Here is a 23285-nt window from a genome sequence, read left to right on the forward strand (position 1 = left end):
CATGTGATGGCGAACAAATGATCTACTGTTGCATTTCCATTCAGTTTTCATCTAATTGCTGAACAATTTGTCAGGACAGTCGTTTGTCATGACTCCACATACTGCTCTTATTTGACTCAAAGTAAGAAATAGCCATTTCTTTTTGTTCATCAGCCTTGTGATGGCATGGACAGAGTAGCATGGTGAAATACCCGCCCATCTCGTGCCTCATTTCTGCTTTGTTCTCCCAGCACAGCTACTGACGTGCTGATATCTATTAGGGATGTCTCAAGCCCACAAATATCTAATTAATGCACTGAAAAGCAACAACAACAACAAAAAAAAAAACCACGAAAAAAAGGAAATATCCTCATACTGAAGACATCCCTGTTCTCACTGCTGTGACAAAAGCAAGCAACTTCCGTGAAACGGATCAAAAGATTTTTTTCTATTTCAACCACATCTTTTATTTGCATTAACTTTTCTTATGATCTTCCTGTTGTCCAAATCCAAATACAGAACAATCCTTCAATACGTGGAAAAGTGTTCTTTTACACACAAAACTGATCCAACAGAAGAATTACTGACATATTCAAAACCAGGTAGTAAAGTCTGTGCTATGGCACACTGGGAAAATCTAATCTCTAGTACGCAAAACATGGTGACCTAATTACAAGGCCATCATTAGACTATAAGGTAATATCTGGATTTATCAAATATATGCAAATATGATCATGTTTTTTCTTCCTAGCCACAGAATAATCTTGCAAAGAAGCTCCAACCCAAAAGGCTCAGCAGGAAAACTAGGGAGCACTTTAGGGTAGGTTGCTGTAGAAAGACTTCCATGCCAGTCCATTTCAGAGCACTGCTACAACTGAATTTCAGAGGAATCTTCTTCCCCTGAGAAACTGGCATGGAAATGCCATAGAAGCCTGAGAAGTTTCCTAAGCAGTATGTGCTTCTGCTTTCAAATACTGACAATTATTTTCAGGCAAATTAAATATCTTAAGCCTCATGTGCTGGTCTGCCCATGGATACACTGTCGTACCGGTACCACACCACTGGTACTTCACCAATAGCTGCTAACGAGCCAGCAGCAGAGCGCACGTGGCATATTAAGGAACATTAAATTCAGATGCACTTCACCAGACATTCAGAAAATACTTTATATAAAGATTTGGAAATTTAGTCAGTCAGCATCTTTACATGCTATAAGCAATTTTTCCATCTCTGAAATGTGAGAAGTTAAAGCCCAGACCCCAGAGAACACTGTCACTGGGATCAGCTGAGTGGGGAACAGGACGAGAATTTACTTGGCTTTTAGGATCTCTCCATGCCCATGCCATGCAGCCTCTTCATCCAACTGCAGCTCTCGCAGGACACGGCTGGGTTTGTAAGCTGCATTGATCAATAAAGTGAGAACCTATCGTTGGGTGAAGAGGAGAAAATGTTTAGGTTATTTGTACAATGAATCTTTTTTTAAAGTGCTAGGTTAGAATAGGAAATTAATTCTATTCATCTGAATTATCCAGCATCAAAGCACTCATTCACAGCACGATTACAGATACTGCCAAAATGAAAACAGAGAGCAGTCAACACTTTGGGCCATGCCAAACCTTCAAAATTTGTCTGCAGAGTCACAAGTGTATCACAAGTGTATCAAGCAATTTCCCAGTCACTGCCTTCGAATTACATGTCACTAAATTGAGGCGCTGAAGCACGGGGCTGGATACCACATTTGCATAACCTTGGGTAAATCTGAGTTATCACCTTAGAGCCTGTTTGACGCATGAAGATATGCCTACAAATGCTGCAGGGTTTTACTGCCTGCCAACCCACTGCTTGCTACAAAATCACACTCCAGAATCTTAAGCTCCTTTTTGCTTTTGTGAACCACAATAAGGCCTGTACTGTAACAAAATGAGAATTTCTCTGGTGCTGTGCAGCAAGTAACTCGAAGTTGTGAACAGCTTCAAATTAGTGTGGGATAGTACACAATTTACATTCAAATCGTATTTCTTATTTTCAGCATTTGCTTATCCCAAATTGGTTGCACCAATGTATCAAGGTTGCAGCTTCAGTCCTACTACCACAGCAATCCAGAGGTCTACAGCTCCAGTGAACGGTATTCAATTATCACACTATGCAAGTACTGAACTCACTTCAGGATTTATACAAAGAGTCAGAATCATAATTAAAATGCATATAACTAAGCAGATTGGTTGAACTTTTAGCAACACTCAGCATCTGTACATTAGCAGGATTTGTGCATATTTCATGCTTTCAGGTGGTGAAGAAGGTTAAACCTTCTTCAAGGTGAAATGAAGATGCCACAGAATTTCACACTTGCTCTTCTGGAGTGCTGAAGAATTTACATCAGAGAACTGAAACTTGCAGAAAGGATGGGGAGAAATACAGTGTGGTGTTCACTCAGTTTGACAAGGTGCAGCAGCCTGCATGGGAAGGGACATTCAGCCTTTGCAAATGAACATGCCGTAGGACCAAAGAAGAGCAGCCACTCCAATGAGAGACTGCAAGGGCATCTTCTGATGCCAGATCACATCTAAAGACTGAAGATGCTTTTTTGCTAAAGAATCTGTTTTAGTTTTGTCAAGAAGTGCAAAAACTGCTGCTTTAAAAATAATAAGTGACATTTAAGCTGTCATTTGGGGGCTGGACCCGATGATCTCTTGAGGTCCCTTCCAACCCCTACAATTCTGTGAATCCTGTGATAAGGGTTCTCAGAGAGAGCTTCTGTGAGCTGCAGTTTCCTCCCATAATATAGATTCACCATGGTAGATCAAGCCTGTGTTTCATGAAATCCAGGTCTTTATCTGAGCAGCCACTAGGGCCATTCACTTCTGAAAAAGGTAGGTAACTCCTCCATCTTCCATGCCATCTGGCCATTTCTATAGCAGTAATTGCTTTTGTACCCTAATGCCATCAGTCTCAAATACACAATCTTCATCCCATATAGCTGCGAGTTTCAGACTAGTCTTAATCTACCTATCTGAAATCCCAGTTAAGTTATTTAACAAGAAAATGCTCTTTCCATTAAGCAAGGTAAATTAGCAGATTTGCTCAAATACAGGCTACGTCTTAAAACCAGATTTCCCCCCACAACCTGGGGACACAACACCATTTTTTTCCACAGTTCTGGGACCCCATCTGCCCACTATCTATTTTACTAGGTATGAGTAAGCTTTATCCAGTGATAAAGTACTTGAACTTGATTAATAAGTTGAGATGAGGGTATAGGTCTGCTTAAAAATTCACAACTACATTCCCCCATCTCCAAATGCTGAAGGATCAGATATATGTTTTTGAGCAGAGGTGTAGATAAATGATTTAAACAATTTTATGGGCATGCCAAAACACAAGTTTTAATTTTTAAGTCAAATATTTGAGATCAAAACAAGAGTATGCATCTCACTCAAATGTCCACCATGTTGTGTACTGGTATGATGCACACATACCCTTTTATACCCTTTTATATATTTATGTCTGAAGACCAAAAAAATTAATATGCACCCCCACTGCTGTTAAAACATTATGACTAAGGTCTTTTTACTGTTTCATTCCCCCTGACGTTTGCTGGGGACAGCTACACGTATGCATGCAGAAATAGAACTTCTTCAATAATGAGCTTATCCATTATTTCATCAGATCATTGCAAATTATATCAAACTTAAATATTAAGAATTCTTTTCATTTCCCAATTACTGAAAACAGTTTTCCATTTCTGCTAAGAAAATCTGTATTTCCTCTGTTCATCAATGGTGCAAACTGTGAAGGAAAGCTTTTGGGATTATCTGAAACTAAATTCTGTTAATTAAAATTGAAGCATTTATTACAGCTATAAAAAGATACTAACTCCTTTGGTCATGGCAATTACAGGTTACTCTGTTTTAACCTAAAAAAAAAAGTTAGCAGTTGAAGGTTGACTTAACTCCGATAAATGGGACGCTTTTACTCTTTCCAGCTATTCATAAAACAGTCCATGATTTATCCTTCATTTTATACAAAAAACCTGTTCGCTCATCATCAGTTTATGAATGCCTTAAAAGTATTAATTACCCATCTATAATTAGAGAGGCACTCTAGAGTTTACGATGCACTGCTAATAGAGGTCCACTGAGTAGAACCACCTCACCTCTTTCAGAACAAGAACACAGTTCCCAGGTCCCACAGACTGAGGAAGCTCAGCAATCCTGCCTTTGTTAAGGTAAGGCCCTGAGAAGCACCGGTGGTTGAAGTAGATCTTTGGGCAGCAGTACTTTCCATTAATTATCACTGAGAAATAAGAAAACAAATATTTAAATCACATGGTACAACTTCCCCAGCAATTACTTCTTGCAATGATTAATATTTTGCCTGCTGTAAAAAAGGAAGGAAAAGAACACCTGAATGAGTTTAGTTTGGGTGAGTACAGGTGTCAAATTTGCCATCTCAGGACTGGTTACAGATGTTGCTAAAAATATTTCCCATACTTAATAAGCATGCTTGCAAATTGACAAACTATAGAAAATAAAGCCAGTTATATATCAGAAAAGAAGCATTTCTTCTGGCTAGTCTGATGTTTTATGGTACCTCAGTGAGAACAGGCAAGATGATGACAATCCCAACTATTTGGTAGCAGAGCACATTCTAACACAGTAATTACAGACAAATTTTCCAGTCGAATAACTCTCTCTCACCTAAACTTTTGCCACCAGAGAAGCTGGCAAAGTTCTTCTCCAGTATTCATCCTAAACTGCAATATTGGTTGCTTTGCATTTTCACTCTTTTCAGTCAATCAGAAGATACAACTGATGAAGTGACCTTTGATGAAATCACATCAAGTTTGTTAAGCCTTCAAAGTGGTCCAACGCTGCTCAAAATTAAAGTTCTGTATAATATGTATTGTAAGATGTATTTTATTATGTATTAAAAAAAGAAGTTTAACCCTAACAGTGTTGCAGTATTTTTGATTGAGCAACACTATCACTTAAGATCTTAAATTCAGTAGGTGATAACTGCTAAATAAATGAAGTAAAAATTACATTATGACTCTATTAAAAAACAATTAAAATGCTAAGCAAGCACAAATCGTTTTTATAAAGCTTGCATTTGGTGCAGCTTCAGATACGCATTTCACTATACAGTAAACAGCAGAAGAGGCATTTTGTTGCCAAACAGACAGATCTGTATGACTCTTTAACCAGCAGATGTACTTATTCATCATATTCATTCTTGCAACAGTTTAGAAAATTATTAGATTTCACCATCTGGCACACAATACAGCTTACTGTTTGAAATGCCTTTGTTTATCATGATTACAAAGTTATAAAAAGCAGATAACCTGCTTCTCAAAGCTAGAATCTAACAACTCAAGAGTACAGATGCAGCGTGCTTGTTATGATGCTTCTCCCAATGTTATTAAACACAGCAGGTGACATTAACAAATCATCTGCATGGGTCACAGCATACATTTGGCTCCACATATTCTCTGTAGGTGGAAGAAAGTTTGGTGTAAAAATTTACTTTCCAGGTTTAATGCACATTTCAATTACAGGACACAAAAGTAATTAATTGTATGGTTTTGTTCATTTCATTTTCTGATGTTCAGATCAATCAAGGATGAAAATCTTCAAGCTCTTTCCTCATCTTCTTTCCTGTATCCTGACAGAAGACTATTGAGCAGCACAATGAGATGGGACTGTTGAAGGATTTTGGTTTTGTTCCCCTGCCCCTCCTGATCAATACCTGAGTCAGAAGAGTTTAGTTCCTGGTTCTTTAGTCCATCATGAACTGTCCTTGAAGACAAAACTCTGAAAGGCAAAGAAGGAGGTTGGGGAAAGGGACAGATGGTAAGGACAGCCACCCCTCAGCTGCTAAAACCCAATTATTAAAAGCCAAAACCGTTCTTGCTCCAGCTTTATTAATTTGCTTTTTATACATTCTGTATTTCATAACATTGCTCACATCAACTTTTTTTTCTTAAATATACAAAGACTATTGATTTCAATTTGGAAAGAACTACTGTACTGCTAACAGCTAGCAGCGATCATACTTTGCTTGAAGCATATGGGCTGGCATGCCGATCATAGAATCATAGTTACAATAACATATAATCTGATAATCACTTTACACAAAGCAACTGAAAATAGTTTACTTTTTCTACCTCCTTTATCTTCATTTCACAGTACAAGGCAATGTACCGTCTTACCTTATGCACTTTGAAAAAGATGGATTTTAAACAGAACTCAATCAAAATGAATCAAGCACTCTGGTAAGAATCCCAATTACAAAAACATGGAAGAACAGTCTGCTCGTTATTTTAAGAACAATGAAAACATTGGCAGAACTACCAACAGATCTGGTGTTTGTAAAGCTATAAGTCAATAAAACCAACTGTTAGGCATTCTACTGAGCATTTTTGAGCAGGCTCAAATGAAGGAGTTTCATATGCATGACAGTTTGTAGATGAACTGTAGATATTAGTAGGACTTGTCTTTCATTTGTGGCTAGTTTGGCCTTGTAATTAATTAAATTCAGGAAAGAAGTATTAGATGTACATCTACTGAGTAACAGTATTCACGCTAGAAATGAACTTTCTAATCAACTGTGCAAAATCACAGCTACGTGTTAAAGCAGACACATTTTCTAAGCATGTTTACCTTACAGCAATTGTATTATTTCAAAAGGGAATACAACAAAAGGGGAATTGAAAAGAATTTTTGTAATCTTCCCTATTAATCACCATTAAAAAGGCTACAGCACATGTGATTATAAATTCACATTCTTAAGATCAGGCTAGTTCTTCTTAAATGTATCTCAATACTCACAGATAATGCAATCTTAGAAATGACAGATTAAAAATTTCAAGTCTAGACCTTCAATGACTTGACCTATTCAACAGGTCAACTCAGTTGAGCCACACTAGCATTGCTAAAAACAAATTTCAAGCTTTCTATATCACTATCTACCACAAGCTTTCTATACCACAGTGGCGCAAGAGGTCTTTTTCAATATCAACAGGAACTATCAACATTACAGTAAACAGACTAAGGAATCTCTCAACCCTCAGTAGAGGGCTTCTCTAAAGTTGTGTCCCCTAAGACAACAGATTTACCAATTAGGGAAACAAACAAACAAACACACACAAAAAAAAGACCCAGCAAAACACTGTTACTTACTGTTTCTCGGGTTGAACTACTGCAATCTTTTTCTGCTTGTTTACTGAAAGGAAGGAGAAGAAAATAAAAACCACAAAGTACAGGAAGCAAGCAAATGAAGCTTCTACTACTGTATTTACTAGACAACTTTCCTTTAAGTTATATGCCAAAGAGAATCTATACTCAAAGTCACTGTAACTGTTAAATAGCTGACCCACTAGAGTCAATTCTTACCTTACAATCAGATATTAATATTATAATAATGGTAGTAAATAAAAAGATAAGGCAACATGTGCCTCCACAGCAATTTCAGGCTTTGCCCTCATCAAACATCTGGCTTTTTTTTAAGCTTCTTTTTTCTGATTAGGCTCCTCCTTCCTCCTCTGCTCTTGGCATTGCAGACATTTCCCAGACGAGTTTCTCTTGCTTTGACTTGCAGTAAATGACAGCTCATTCCAATCTTACCATTTTACTATCTTACCTAATAGACATTCTTCAGTTTTTCCATCTCCCATTAAGCTTTAATAAACAGAGCTCACTAACCAGTTGGGAGAAGGCACTCTCTTACGTTACTTACAGTGTAATTAGAACAGATAGGATTTACTTTTCAACATTTTGCCATTGAGGGATCATGACAACCTGGCACATTTACAAAGCCATTTCTCCTCACTTTAACTCCCAAATGCATACATACTCAACAGTGTTTTACTAAGGCATTAATTTTGCTTGCACAACCCAAGTATAAAATCAATCAGTCAGACACATTGCAAGAACAGCTCAGACAAAAGTATATGCACAGCACGCACGTGTGTGCATGCATGCATACATATCATTTCTTTACTGTGGCTAATGCATTGTTTCCACGCTCTCTTACAGGCTGTGAGGGTCTCAAACCAACAGTGCCTGTTTTGGAGTTGTTGTATGGATTCCAACTCCACTGAAGTATTTCTCACAGCTGGACCAAGAAGGCAAGGAAACAGTTGCCAAAGGGATAGACTGTCCATACACAGTGGAAATTTCCACATTCAGTGATGCCGGAACTAACTGTGCAGTAACCTACTCTCAGAGGTCTCACCATCTCTATCAAACCAGCTAACCACTGCAAACAAAACACAACTGATACCTATTGCTTTGCGAGGAGGTCTGAGCTGATATCCATTCGTCTCACACCAACCCACTGGAAATATATCCATTGATTCCACACTCACTATACAGTCAGGGGTGGGCTTCTTGGAACCTGTTCAGTTAAAAGAAGTAAAAATTGAAACAACTCATAACAATCGAAAAAACTCATTTGGTTAATGCTTGCTATATGTTGCCAGAGAAGCTCCCTTTTTTTATTTACCGTTGTATATGGTACACAATATCAATTGTATATTCATCCTCCTTTATTACCCAGATTCCTTCCTGACCTCATTTCTTTCCTCCTAAAGCTGGAGATGGGAATTTCCATCCACAGGTTAGCAGAGACGCACAGTGCAGAGTAAATGCATGCTGATGTACTTTCAATGAAGAAGTAGGATTAATATGGAGGGTGTCTCATATAGCCTATTCAGTCCTAATGAAGAACCTCTCCAAAAGTTTTCTTCCTGTGTCTGGTCAAAGCTTGGCTCAGGATGGAAGTCACTCATTTATTAAAAAAAATGTTACAAGGCCCTTGCTTTCTAAAAGATACTGATCAGCCTTTCACACAGTACACTAACCTTGCACCGACACACTGCAGTGCACAAATGCAATTCTTGCCTGGCTTAAATAAACACTGCCATACAAAGCTAGCTGGGAAACAGGCAATGCAAATGGTTTGCTGTGTTTTTATTGATGAAACAGTGATTTGCTGCCACTATTCAGCAGGCAGTGAGCTTGTTCCAGATACTTTTCAGGTTAGATGATGGTACCACAGAATAATCAGTGTAACTGCTACACTTCTCTTCCTGGTTAGGCTTACCCTCCAGCTGAAGCCAGAGGTAAGAATCTTTCAGCTTGGTGACTGTAGCAATGCAAACTTCTTCAGGATCAACAGGGTTCACAGCCTCAAGTTTCATATTCTCTTTAAATCCGTGGTCAGAAGTTAACTAGGAAAAAGACAGAATACTTCAATAGAATACCATTTGTATATCCAATGTATGATATGAAAAGCCATGAACAGGAATAACACACAAAAACCGCAATGTCTGAGAATCACAGAAGGACACTCACAAATAGAAGACTTCAGATAATTAGCATGTTAAACACAAATAATATATATTACAAACTATAAAGAGTTTAAGTTAGGAAAAAAAAAAAGATTCTATAGACAGACCTAGAAGAGAACATATTTGTACTCAAAAATAAGGAGGCTGAGACTCTCTGAAAGGATTCACTCCACTCCATGCAATCAGGGATTCTCTGCTGCCTGCTACAGAAGTGATGAGTCCAACATATAGTCTGACAACGCTTTCTATTCTATTACGTTAGCTTGGAAATTTATTTCAGGTATGCAAATAATATTTGCATCTGCCTCATCCAAATGAGTCCTGGCAGACAGCAATGGAAGCTTTCTTTCTGTTTTATATTTTTGGATAAGTAGGTTTTTGGATTTATTCAAAAATTCCTAAAAAGTAAGAATGTGTATTTATCTAGATCCGAAGCACCTGAATTAAAAATAACAAGTAGCAGCCAGACGGAGGGCTCTTCCTCCAAGAGCTACTCTGCAACATAATTACAGGATCAATATATTACAAATTCTGAAACTAGCCCACAGCAATCAACTCTTCTCAGAAAAGGGATAATAAATTCAATGACCTGTTCTGAAATGCCACAGCTTACAAGACAGAACAAGGGCAACAAAAATTCATAGATAGCAACACCCTATTCAAAAAATGGTAATTATTCATTTTAATTTCTTTCCTTAAGCATTGCAATAGCCCGAGTATTGTAAATGGAATTGGAAGGTAGGTGTTAATGGCACCCTTTTCTGCTTGACAAGGTATTCTGCTCTGGGAGACAGCAATTCTGCTCTGGGAGACAGCAATACTATCATTATACCAACAAAAGCCCAAAATCTAGCAAGTACTTCAGGCATTGATTAATGTAAAATGATTACTTGGTACTAATTTAAGATGGCTGGTTATTGATTAACACAATGGGATGAATTTTTCATGCTGAAAGGAAGGAAGACTGAAATAATGTACTAAGTAAATGAAAACAAGGTCTATTAAAAGGCCCTGTTTCCACAACCACAGGAGTGCCTAAGATTGATGTTATTCTATGGCAATTCTGTGGACTCTTACACACTTCCATTTCACAAAACAGTCATTTCTTTTGATCTGCTTTATCACTGAACTTGTCTGCTTTATAACTGAAGCGTTTGGTCCAATACTTACTTAGATAAGAAGTTCATATGCACCTACTTCATTCTACCCTCATTTGCACTCTCTTAACTCTTCCATTTCAACAGTTATCACAGGCAATTTAAGTCAAGTCCATGGAAAATGTTTCTTGCTGGAATCAAGTGTATCATTCACATAACAGAAGAAACATTTTTCTGCAAGAGAACCTTACCAAAGGGAAGCAGCTCTGGGGAGCTGCCTCAGCACCGCATTGTTTGAGGTAGTCTGCCCAATCGAAGTCCTGCCCTGGATAACCTAGGCAAAGAACAAGCACAGGGGTCAGTTTAACAGCGTGAGAACAAAGGACTCATTTCAAGCTGACATGACATTCGTTTGGACCACTTCAGTTTGTCAGCTGACTATGGCTTCACTGAGCCCATAGCACGGTTCTCATATATTTGAGATACTCTCTTTATTACCAGTGTAGATGAGCTTTGGGCACTGCCTCACTTTAATTCCTGTTTTGGCTTGAAATGGCATCAAACTGAAAGCAACTTCACAGAGAGCATGTTGAGGTTTGAACAGAATATATCTAGCAGACAAGGGAAGTTGTTTTTGTTTTTGTTTTTTGTTAAATAGAGCATCTAAAAGCTGCTCAATAGCAACATATTACTCTCTTCAACACTTATTAAATATCAAGCCTTTAAAGAGAGCAGTTAGTCTTTCCTAAAAGTGTCAAGTTTGCTAATAGCTGTAAATCTGCGTATGCTTGAAGGGAAGAGTCTTAACATGGAGTCCTTCAGGGACAGAGCAACTCTCGAAAAAAAGGACAAATTAAATTTTTCTTGGAGGAAATACTTTGCTTCCCCATGATCTCATAATCAACAAGTAACTGAAGGGAACTGGGTGCAAAATAAATGTGCTGCCATAACAGTTTGAGACTGGCAGTATAATAGCAAGTGGACAACAGCAGCAGTTGATTCCAGAAGTGTCTTTGAAGTGCACCACTCCAAGGGACATCTGTGACAGGGTTTAAGAAATCAAACAAAATTTTAAAACTAGTCTGAGAATATAGCATTACCATAACTATCTACAAACATCAAGTGAGGGCCTAGCCACAGACAGACCTATTTATTTTTCTCAGTTTTATCAGTGCCAGTGGGACTTGAGACCCAACGTTAATTTAGAATGCCCACCATTTCCTGCAGGGTTAAAAGAAGAGAAGCTTAAAATCTCCATCATCTCCAGACACATGCCTATAAAGCAAGGTGTCTTCTTTTACATGCAAAATTCTAGGTAATGCTGGGTGGTCAAGCAAAGCCACTTTTTGTACCTTACCCAAGGAAAGGCAAGAGACAAACATCCTACACTCTTTGCTCCTCTGATGTCAAGACCAGATAAACCAAAACATTCCCACTTCCGTGGTGGTGAATAAGGGTACCAAGTCCCTAGTTTTACAATACCATTGTCACTTCCCTTTTGCAAAAAGGTCTTAATAATTCAGTAGCTGAGGATCACTCCTCAGTTCTGTTCTATCTTGAAGGAACATTTTAGTAATCCGCTACCTTGCCTGATAGGTCCTTGGAAAAAATACTTCATTAACATTTAAAGTGATAAGACGCTCTGAAAATATTTTAAGACTTTGAATAACAATGTTCTGATCTGACCAGAAGCAAAAATCCAATGCGTGGACCACAGACTTCTGATATTATGTTAATTAACGCTGAAATCAGCATCGCCTTTAGCCCTGAAACACGTCCTCCAAGCTTTCAGGTTTTTATGCAAGGCCAGTCCCCCTAGCCACTGCTACCTTCTCCAATCCAAGCACATACACAAGAAACCTCAGACTCACTAACTCAAAACTCCTATTTCTCAGAATCTTTCATTTTCTTCACTTTTCCTACTACCAGTAATTCTTTTGCAAAAGTGTTGTCCTAAACATAGCACTCTGGGGACTGGCAATCTACTTCAAAGAGGAGGGAGCATGACAAACCTACACAAACGTACCTGGTGGAGGACTAAGATGCAAGCCATTCTTCAGACTCCATTGCACAGGGAAAATTCCAGCACTGTTGACATGGCAAATATAAGACTGGCTGGTTGTACGCTCTGGTCTCAAGTCATCAATTTCTATCATGAAATATTTTTCATTGTATACCTGTAGTTAGCCAAAAGAATACCATGTGGTCTTGTAAATAGCAGATAATGATCTACTTCTCCTTCATTTTGATAACTTTATAAAACAGCGTAAAAATAGAAACATTTAAAAAAGAATCTGTGGGAATCGTAAGCAAGTAGACTCCTCTATATTATCTGGAAACTTAAGAAAAATAAATCATAATATAAGGCAATGTATAAGCCCTTAAAAAGTAAGGTGATCAAGTGCTATATGACATTCTCTTACAAAACAAACAAACAAAAAACCACCAGAGAAAATGGAACTTGCAGTCTTATATTATTTCACCAAAATTGAACTGTGTCATAGAATGGACTGTCAAAAGTAGAACACAAAGCTCCTGAACTGAGGAACTTAACTTCATCAGCATCACATAAAGCAAATGATTTTGCTTCACTTGGAACATGTTGCACCTTTTTAGTAATAAAGTGAGTGTCTTATTAGAAGAAACTGCATGTTAAAGAGAGCTATCACCGAAACATAAGCTATCTTACTGAGAGAGTATCTGTCCTAAAGAAAAAGCTGTAGTTCTTTATTTTCGCACCAAAAACATTTTAAAATATGCTCTTGTTTTACATTGTACAGGAACATTTTGTTTACTACATGAAAACAAGTCTCTTCCAGAACCTTTCACCTGTTTATCAACACAGGAAGATAGAAGCTGCTCACAATCTGAGTATGCTGGGGAGTTTCCATTTCAACTTCTAAATCTACGTGTGGGCCCTTTTTTGAAAGTTCATAGCTTGTACATAAAAATGATATTAACTTTTGCAAATCCAAAAACCAAACATCTATCTTCAGCTGGATACTCAGATCATGAAGGATTGTATCTCATCTTAAAAACCCAGGTTTGACAGCTTCAGCCATTTGATCTTTTGATGTTCTATCCTTATGGAACTTTTCTTCTACTTTCAAATCCAGTGTTTTCACCATCAGCAGTTAGGATTGTTCCCCCCCCCGCCCCTTCTTTCTTTTTTCTCCTTCCCCCACAGTAACCTGTTCCTGAAGGGAGACATACAAAATACCTGATTTGAAAACTAGTACAATATTTTAAGATAATTGGTTAACGAGATTTTCCTGAGCATTTGAACACAAAAGTAGCAATTTAATTGAATCTTAGCAAGACACGTTAAAGAATCCCAGTACCTTGAGAACCGTAGCAGGAGATATCACAAAAGGAGCCATCGGGTCCACAGCTTCTAACTTCATGCCTTCAGAGAACGAATGTACTCCAATCACAGGTTTATCCTGAAAAATCAAGTATCAGTGATCACCTGCCTGTCTCCATCAGAAAAGACCAACCTTACGTAGGTTCAACTGGAGAGGATAACTTGAGTTTTAGTAGTTCATTCTAAGAAAATAACATGTTCGAGTACTAGCAACCTCGCTATCATAGAGTCTCAGCCCTCTAAGACTGCTGTTTCTATGAGTTTTTAATAAGACTGAGTCCCAAAGATATACTTCTCTGACATTCTCCACACAGAAGCAAGATTTCACAGTGCAGAGTGGTCTGCTAAGTCAATAGAAAAGTTCTTTTTTCCCCTAACATTTAGGGCTCATCATGATCTAACCTAAAAGAGGACATTAAATGTCTTCAGTTTCAGCTTACCAAAACCCTACAAAACAGTGTTCCTGCTCCAGACTTAGGTATATGATATTGGTTAAGATCCAAATGATTCAAGAGCAACACCACTTCCTCTTCTCTTCTGTTTATGGGCCCAAATGTAGCTGAGAAAACTGAACTAAGAACTTAAAGGACTAAATTTACATTTCTACTTCTCAAAACGTGATTGCTTTTCAAAAGATTCAAAAGATTTCTTTTTTTTTTTTTCAATTCATAAAAATTTAAATTCAGACTCATTAGCAATATTTGTTAACACTCGGGATCTAACAGGGCCCATTAAATAACATATGTAACTATATCAGGTTACATATTAGATGTTACATATTAAACTTTTCAATATGCTCAAAAAATTAGGAGTGCAGTTAATACCTCACTCCTCTAGAAGGACAGTAATCAGCAAGGCCAGCTGGTAAACAACTAGAGATGCCATTACAGAGATCAGAATCAGGGCTTTTTCCCAGCACGACAAGTAATGGCTCACATAGTTGTGATAGGTATTTTGTCTAATTTCACAAGAACTGTATTGTAATATGATCTTTAATTATTTTTTTTTAACTAGAATGAGCAGCAAAAAAGAAGTTAAAAAACAAAACAAAAAAACAGAAAAACAAAACAAAACATGGAAAGAAGTTTGAGCAATAATGTTTGACTTCCCTGAATAATTTCTTATAAATGCAGCATTTTTCTGGTATCACACACAGCATTAAAATACACAAATTCTGTCTTTACCTTAAAAAGATCTGTAGGAACTGATGACTCCTCTTCCTCCTCCTTCGCTTTCTTCAAGATTTCTTGCCAATCTGCTTCACTTTTCAAGGACCTAATGGCTTGAGCAAACAGAACAGGAAATAGTGAATGAAGTCATCTTTCTTCTTTTCCCTCATAAAACATATGCAAGTTTGATTTGTGCTCCTGTAAGTGCTACATTCACATCTGTTCAGAATCTGTGCAGGTATCTTCAATCTTAAAAACTTACTTCTTGTTAAGATTTTGCATGTTACAAAATGGGACTGAAGTCAAGCACTATTTTATCACCTATGTACTGTCCAGTCCAGTCTTTCTGAGAAAATGGCGGTCACATCAACCCTGAGGAAAATGTTTGGAGGAATGTATGACCACAAAACAGTCCTAGCTGGACAACGTTAGTTTGTTTTAGGCTTAAGCAAGCAGAAGGCTGAAGAAATGTTCCACATGTCTGTCTCAGTTGTATACGTTACTCTTTCAGTATCTGCAATTGCAGATCACACACCTCTCTGATAGCAGGGGAATTACTTTTACTAGGACCATGCACAAAGGATGTCAAGTTTGTGAATATATCAAATGCTCTTACATAAGACATAAAAAGTAAACAAGTCTAATAATTAAAGTCAGAGCCTAATATTTTTAATAGACATTATTCACTCAAATGGTGCTGTGGAATCCACTCATCTGGTTTCTGCCAGTGACTTGGTGTGTACCTGCTCGCTGTCCTAATTTCAGCAGAGGCTGGTCAAGCACGAGCAAAGGCACCGTGCTCAGTCATTTCAATGGAAATAGTTCGGGTTTCCTCAGCATGATTTCTTCTTATCAGTAAAGGGAAAACCACACAAAAAATACAACAAAAACAATCGTTCTCAAAGACCTGGACTTCCACAACTAACGGCGCAGATCATACCAGCACCTTGCATGTAAGTCTGCCTTTACAGAAAGGCTTTAGGGTAAGCACTCACCATTTCCCAGTTTTATCCCAAGGTTTCATCTCATCAGGAAACATTACATCACTGCTCAGCTTATCAGCAATCCATTTGTGTTTCAGCCATTTTAGGCCCCACTTCTCTGATGACCAAGAAAAGCTGCCACCCACCCTGACATGCACATGCCTGGGAAACACGGAAATCTGTCCTGCTCTCTGCCCCCTCTTCCGTGAACTCATTCTCTGGGAACCTGTTTACAAGAACATTTCCATATCCACTTAACACCTCTTTAGATAGAGCCTTAAGGAGCCTACTGGATTTCGAGTCTCAACAGCAAAAGCTGCCATTGAGCAGTACCTCTCCACATACAGGAACACAAACCTACCAAAAATAATTGTAAAGGCCCCTTCCTCAGCTCCCCCCCTTCCACAAATAGGTGGAACGTTCTGACAGGCAAAACCATTTAGCAACATTTGCATGAGTGGGTGAAAAGTCTTGTAGGACTATTTACTGGTGTTTTCACTTACATTTCACTAGATACAACGGCAGATCACTGATTATGTGACCATGTATACATCCAGAATGCAGATTCAGAGCACCAAAGTAGCAGGAGTATTCTCAAGCATTGCTCATCGTATAAAAGATATAAGTTTTGAAGTACCTAAAGGTGGTTGCAGGTTATATCCATTCTGAGTTGCCCACCCTACTTGATGAAGGAAAGGGTCCAAGTAGAATATCCACCGGTCAAATTTGTCAGAATCCTCCAGCCCCTCATATCGCAATTTAAGTCTCCCACCAACATTTTCTACCACATTGACAATCCAGGCTTCCAGGGAATCCCGGAAGTTTTGCAGTTCTAGTCGGGAGCCTGGTGCAATTAGATCCAATGGATTTTTCCCTCTGTGAAGCTGCAGAAAGGGAACAACAAGAACATGAAAGAAATTATTCTGTACAACAACAACAACCCCCAAATCCTGTACTTCCACTTTTGTTTTGTCCTTTATACACATTTATTTTGAATAAATCAAAGTATCAACACAAAATAAAGAAAAACATGTCCCTTACTAACACAGGACAACAGAAACCAGCATTTAGAATCACCAGTGCTTCTATCAGAACTTCTGTACTGCCTGTAGATACAGTCACACATTTCACTTAAATGCTGTTTATCGCTTTCAGAAGTATTATTCCTTATATAGCAAACATGAGCAAACATGAATAATTCCTTTTAAAAACTGACTCATCTAGCAAACAAAGATAGAAATTTTAGTTGTGAGGATGATGTCAACGGTATTCTACAAAAAAAAATTATGTTCTGCACTTTACAACCAGACATTGGTAATTAAGTGATCAAGTATCGTTCTAATTGCAGAGAACGATTTAACTAGCAATGTTACAAGATTAAGTGAAACTATAATCTGCCCACTAGTAAAAATAAAAAATTAGTGAAAGGAGTCAGCTCAGAAATGGAACAACCCAAATGCCAGATAAATAAAGGATGATTTCCCTAGAGCTGTATGAAGGAGAACCAGAATAGGAGGAAGACTGAAACCTAAGGAAATTTGAGAAAGGTCTTTCTTCTGATAGAATTAATAAATAGCACAGACAGTCTAAGCCTGCAGTGAAAGATATGTTTAAACACAACACTATCAAAATAAAATACTGTAAACGGGAAATACTAAGGAGTCGAATTCTAAGTTCAGCAGCATACTACAATGCCTCCTAAATTAAAAAAAAAAAAAAAAAAAAGAGGCATTGAACTGACAATCTTAATAGGAGTTCCTTTAATAACAAAAGGGAAAAGCAAGACAAAAACCAAGATGCAGCACATTCAAACACTTACCCCCTCCAGCAGATTAGCAGGAGCACTGCAGGCTCCTTTCAGCACTCGCTGAAGGAATTCCTCCTGGTCAGGTATCTTGTCCTTGATACCTAGTGAAAAATGAGGAAGAAAAACTGTGATACTTCCTGCCAGTTAAATATCATTCAGGCAACAAGACATTACCACACTACTGTGCTGTGTAAGCTGCCACATGCTCATCAGTAACACCTCAAAAGAAGAAATAAAACAAAAAACCTTCTCTAAAGGAAATGACAAAGCAGTAGGATTTGGAGGGTGATGATTAAGATAACCACAAGTCTCTGTGTAAATTTAAGTCCAATTCTGAAATTAAGCTAACAACTCTCTCTGGTGAATGAGCAAAATCCAGAGAGAGTAAGCCACGGGATTTCAGGAAAAAACAGCAGATAACCCCACCTTGTCACACTCCCCTCTTCTGCACCTGGGGGCATTACCTTCAGGCACTTTGAGAATCTTCTTGTTTTGCTCACACCAGCCGATGGGGTGTAAATCAGCTGTCATGATATCGCACCAGAAGTCAGCCTTGCGATCTTCTCCGTAACCATCGTAGCGCAACAGGAGCAGCTGCCCACAGGTAGTAATGATGGTGGCTACCCAGTAGGTATTCTGGTCAGACTTGACAGCTACTTCTAGCTTCATACCAGGGGCAAAACCATTCTGCAAACTTGTATCCACCTGAAGAGAAAGATCATCACATCTGAGCACCTCCAAGAAAACTTCATGGAACAACACGGGGAACAATTTAGACATAATCGTTAGCAAAAACCCTCAAGCCAAATGCCATCCAGCCTCTTCAGATAAACAACTTCATCATGTTATGGGACCCAAATTAGACTGCACATTGAATCAGAATTAATGAAATCTCCTCCACACTTCAGGGTACTTTTCAACCTTCAATTAATACCTTGCAATGCATCTTCCTGTTCCAGACAATACCTCCCCCATCACAGAAAGGCTTTCCAACTCACAGCTGGGCTGTCCAGCTAGACAGAGCTAAAAGTCAAACTCAGCAGCACAACCTTGACTTTTTGTGTTAAACTATTTCTTTCGACCTCTTCGGACAAAGAGCCTACTTAAAGTATATACACCTGCTTTTTAATGATGCCGCTGTCTCTGCTACCGTGCTCATTTAAGAAGGCACAAACCTGCACAAATTGCAGAACAAGGACTTTTAATGTCTCTGTTCAAGAATCTAAATAATTCTGTGTGTGACACTGTTACATAAATTGCACAGATTAACAAAAACAGCATGCAGTTTTTCAGCGAACTTATGTCTTGCCAATAGCTGAGTGCCAAATAGTGTATACGCTGTGCATGTGTGCTGTGTGAAGGAGAGGAATCCAACTGCACGGTACTCAGATATTGAGACGTGAACTTCAGAAGGGAAGGCAAAACATGAAGTTCCTTGCATTCCTAGTTTTTGCCAGCTCAAAGACTCCCGCAAGGACAGAAGGATCCTGCCCTGCTCCCACTACGAAGTACTTCCAAGCTACACTTAATGCCGTAGCCTCAGTCTTTATTAAACATCTAACATGTCAATTCCCTGCTCTCGGCCAAATGTAACTGGTATTTTCTTTCTTCAGTGGTCCCAAGTTCCATTTCCTCTTTGAATTAACTGCAAGAAAGGCTTTCAGTACGATGCAGATGTGGTAGATGTTTTCTGGGTTATTTATTACCAGTTCTGTGCTGACGGTTCAGTAACTGCCACAGCTATTACAGTCTCATCAGCCAGCACATACTGGTTTGCTAAAAATAAAACTAAGAGAACAACATCAGAACGAAAAGCATATGCCTCTGTTGTTAACTGTTCACATCCTTTAGGCTGATATCCCTCACTTGGAGAATCCCCTTCACAAAAACAAATCAGGAGGACCCAATACCTGCAGTCTTTCTGAAGTAGCATTACAGGGGTAATCTCTTTGAAAAGAGAATTGCCTTGCTGAAGAGAGATTATTAGAGACTTCGGATTTCAATTCCCATGAGAGGTCACTAGCAAAACAAGGCCCGAGGAACTGGGAAACCTGCACAGCTCTCTCTACCTGAACTTTCAGCAAAGCCTCGTGGCATAGAGAACTGTACTCAAGGAAACCAACAGCAACAGATGGAGCTTTCCCTGAAGTCAGGTACATTTTCCAAATGCTGTCATGTATGCTCCCAGTGGATACAGCAGAGACCAACAAGTTAGCACCCTCTTCTGGCAGCTGGGCAAGATGACACCGCTGAGAGGTTTAAAGCACAAAACTTTCTTCCTTCAGGCTGGATCACTGGGAAGGCTGGCTAGCAGGAGATGCTGTGCAGGAGCTCCGCGAACATTTTCTTCAGAGCAGTGAGTTCGAGAGCAGCAGCTTCCTGCTGCACATCTGGCAAGCTGAGAGCGCCACCGAGCACCTGGTGACAGTTCAGCTTAGGCACCCTGATCCCCAACCCCTCCTTCCCATCAAGTACCACCCCCTATTTTGTGGCCCTTTGTGCTTGGACCAGGGAAATCTGATTCGTCTCAGGAAGAGAATGCTAAAGAACAAAGAAAATGTTATTAAAAGCATGCAAGAACACACAGCAAGCACATATCCTCAGACAATGCTGAGCACTAACTTATTTTGTAGTACTTATTTGCACACACATACAAGTTGCAGAAGGGAATTCAAGAAGAGCATTAAACTGTTCCAAAGAAAGTGTACTTAGACTTAGGGTGGGATAACAGCACTGGCATCCGCTGCAACTCTGGGTTCCTAAACTCTGCTTCCTACTAGATTGTAAGCAAAACAATCCCTTGGATCTCAGTATTGTTTAATTTGTAAAACGCAAACGAATTAAACATTAGAACATGTTTAACTTGAGAAAGCAGCATACATTTTCCAATGTGTCTTGCTCATAGTAACAGCAAAACATTCAAAATTAATATAAGCTCTCATTTGCAAGACTAGTTCTTTGCTAACACAGGCTGTGTTATTATGGGTTGTTTTCCTGACTTGCGTGTGTACTCTCCCTATGATGTGGGTGAGGTATTTCTCATCCACTGCTCATAATGGAAGGCTGGTCGCAGTCTCACTATTCCAGCATTTCAAAAGAACCAAACAAAAACCTTAAGCTTCCATTTAAAATTTATTTATAGTTGATGCAACACCTTTTTCTCTTGTGCCAGCATTATTCTTCAGCTTAGTTTTTTCCCACTCTGCTTTTCTGAGAGTACAAAAGCTCCTTCTCAGCTCTCCTGAATCTAGATTATAGAAATCTGACCTTCTTCATGTGAAGCAACAAGCACTGCACAGACCTAGCTGCAAGGACCACCAGTCTCTAGCACAGAGACATCAGTGCCTGTATGCCCTCTGCTGAAAATCTCTCACCTGATGTATCCTGGAACCACACTAACACTTTTAGGGCTCCCGCTACCCACCGGGAGACACCGAGGTTATCCTCCTCTACCTTTCCCAACTGTTACCTTCTAATGGGCAGCAGAAATGCTGAACACATGACCTCACACCGTTGAATTTCTATTAACAGCAAGATCTAAGGGATGTGACTCTGCTGTAAATATCCTCCCTTCTCTGCTTGTCAGTTCTGTGTCAGCATTAACTTAAAACAATTTTCTTTTTGCCAATCATATTACGGAGAACATCAAAATTGGCCTCTGGACAAATTCTAGGGGAACTCTGCTCGTCAACACCTGACAGTTCCCCTTCTGATTTCACCCGCAGCCATCTATTTCCCTGCTCCTCCACGTGCCCCCTGCAGCTCTCCTGCCTGCATCCCTGTGCGGGCACGGAGCCGGGCCAGCTCTGCGGGCTCTGCTCCTCCTTGGTTTTGCCCACAAGAGGGCACCCAAGGCAGCAGAAAGGTCTGGGTGACACTGCTCTGTCCACACTAGCTCCCTAAAGCACTCTCCCCAGCGGTTATTGCTTAAACAAGCAAAGTCCTGCAGTGTTCTACACATGTAAGGGATAATGACAGTTAAAAACGTGGATTTTTTTTTTAACCTAATTGTATTGACCACGGCCACAGTGGTCAGACCTCTTGTTTGGCCCGGCTGAGAGGACAAAGGGTGGCGTGCAGGGGTAACAAAGTCACCCAAGGTGGTCTCCTGCTGATTAACAAAACAGAGCTGTCATGTTAATTCAGCTGGCCACTACTATAAGGCGGGCATTACAATTTGTTTGTATGCCTGAGCTCTGAGCAGGCTTCTTTTAATGGAGATCAAACAAGGCAAAGCACACCAAAGGAGCAGGCAGACAGCACCTCTCACTGCTCCTACAAAAGGCCACTGCTCCAACTCGATGCCACTCCTCAATGTGGGCTGTGCAAGCACCACTGCTGAGCAAGCTTGCTCCTGCTAGAACCTTCATAAACTAAGAAATAAAAACAAATGTAAGGTCTCTCCTCTTCAGAAACGCGATACCTGAAAGCTTATACGGAGCAAAGAACTTACGATTGTAGTGTACGGAAGAGTCTCTGCAAAGCCTACATTTACTGCGGATCTTTACTAATAACACAAGTGCTGTATTTTAATAGATTCTTTAATATTTTGCAGCTCACTTTCACTGATGTCCTAGTACAGCAAGTCACACTTCAGTTGTCATCCAATGGGACAGTGCAGTTCTGAAGTTTACCAACAAAGGACTTAAAACATCCAAAGGCAAAGCCAAGGGCTTATCTAGACTTCATCCCATCCACTAAGCCTTGTGATCCTAATCAGTTTTCTAACTATTAAAGTCAAGTGTTCAACAGAGCTATTGTTTTCTCCTTGGCCTCTTCGAGAACCATTGTTAAAACTGTCTTGGAGAGCACATCTGAATTCTGCTATTCAAGAACTATACGACACCATTCTCTGAAGCGCAGCTACTCCATAGCAGTTGACTAGTAGAAAACCCCAAAGAAAAGAGACTGGCCCGTTCAGTCTTCAGGAGAAAAATCAAGCTTATCCTCTGGTGCAGAAAAGACAAGGGACCCCTTAACTTTCAGCACATGGGGATGGGATTACCCTGTGCTATGTACAAACAAGATGACGACAAACAATAATAAAAAAAAGAAATTCCACATTTCTCATTACTCTAGGAAATGTGATTTTAGTTAGTCTTCCAGATTTTAGTGCATCGACTCATTCAAAGAAACCCTAAACATTCAGCATATTAAAAAAATGATGTAGGAAATGGTAAGTAATGACACAATCCCTTACTCACATGTTTAAAAGATCCATGAGGGGCTGCGATTGCTCCTGTGTCTTCTAGATACTCATCCCAATTGAATTCCATTTCTTCCACGCCGGAACCAGCATCTAGAAGAGAAGCCAAACATCTTCTATCCAGCAACCTGTTGGCTTAAGTTTTGGCCTATTAAGAACTACAACAAAGATCACCTCTAAATGACTGACTGTGCAAGTGTGCAATGAACTTCAGTTATGCATTTCGACACACAAACAATACTATTTCACCTCTTTTTGTATGTGAAGGGCACTGTAAGTTGGATTTGGTCTGGCAAATAGTGAGATCCTGAGTATTCTGGTTAAGCATAAA

General features: G+C 39.2%; 1 protein-coding gene across 2 annotated transcripts in view; it reads right to left on the reverse strand.

The window, feature by feature from the left end:
• SFMBT1 (Scm like with four mbt domains 1) overlaps positions 1-23285 on the reverse strand; it is a 76279-nt gene that overhangs the window by 6463 nt on the left and 46531 nt on the right. For both annotated transcript variants that reach the window (XM_083796337.1, XM_083796336.1), the window contains 14 exons: positions 22953-23047; positions 18213-18453; positions 17761-17849; positions 16579-16825; positions 14974-15071; positions 13767-13868; positions 12452-12602; positions 10677-10759; positions 9082-9208; positions 8260-8373; positions 7158-7200; positions 5725-5789; positions 4133-4272; positions 1293-1402 (listed from right to left, as the gene is read on the reverse strand). In XM_083796337.1, the coding sequence (XP_083652463.1) occupies positions 1293-1402; positions 4133-4272; positions 5725-5789; positions 7158-7200; positions 8260-8373; positions 9082-9208; positions 10677-10759; positions 12452-12602; positions 13767-13868; positions 14974-15071; positions 16579-16825; positions 17761-17849; positions 18213-18453; positions 22953-23047 (1705 nt within the window). The remainder of the gene's footprint in view (positions 1-1292; positions 1403-4132; positions 4273-5724; positions 5790-7157; positions 7201-8259; positions 8374-9081; positions 9209-10676; positions 10760-12451; positions 12603-13766; positions 13869-14973; positions 15072-16578; positions 16826-17760; positions 17850-18212; positions 18454-22952; positions 23048-23285) is intronic.

Source organism: Anser anser (genome assembly GCF_964211835.1).
Source record: "Anser anser genome assembly, chromosome: 12".
Lineage (NCBI taxonomy): Eukaryota > Metazoa > Chordata > Aves > Anseriformes > Anatidae > Anser > Anser anser.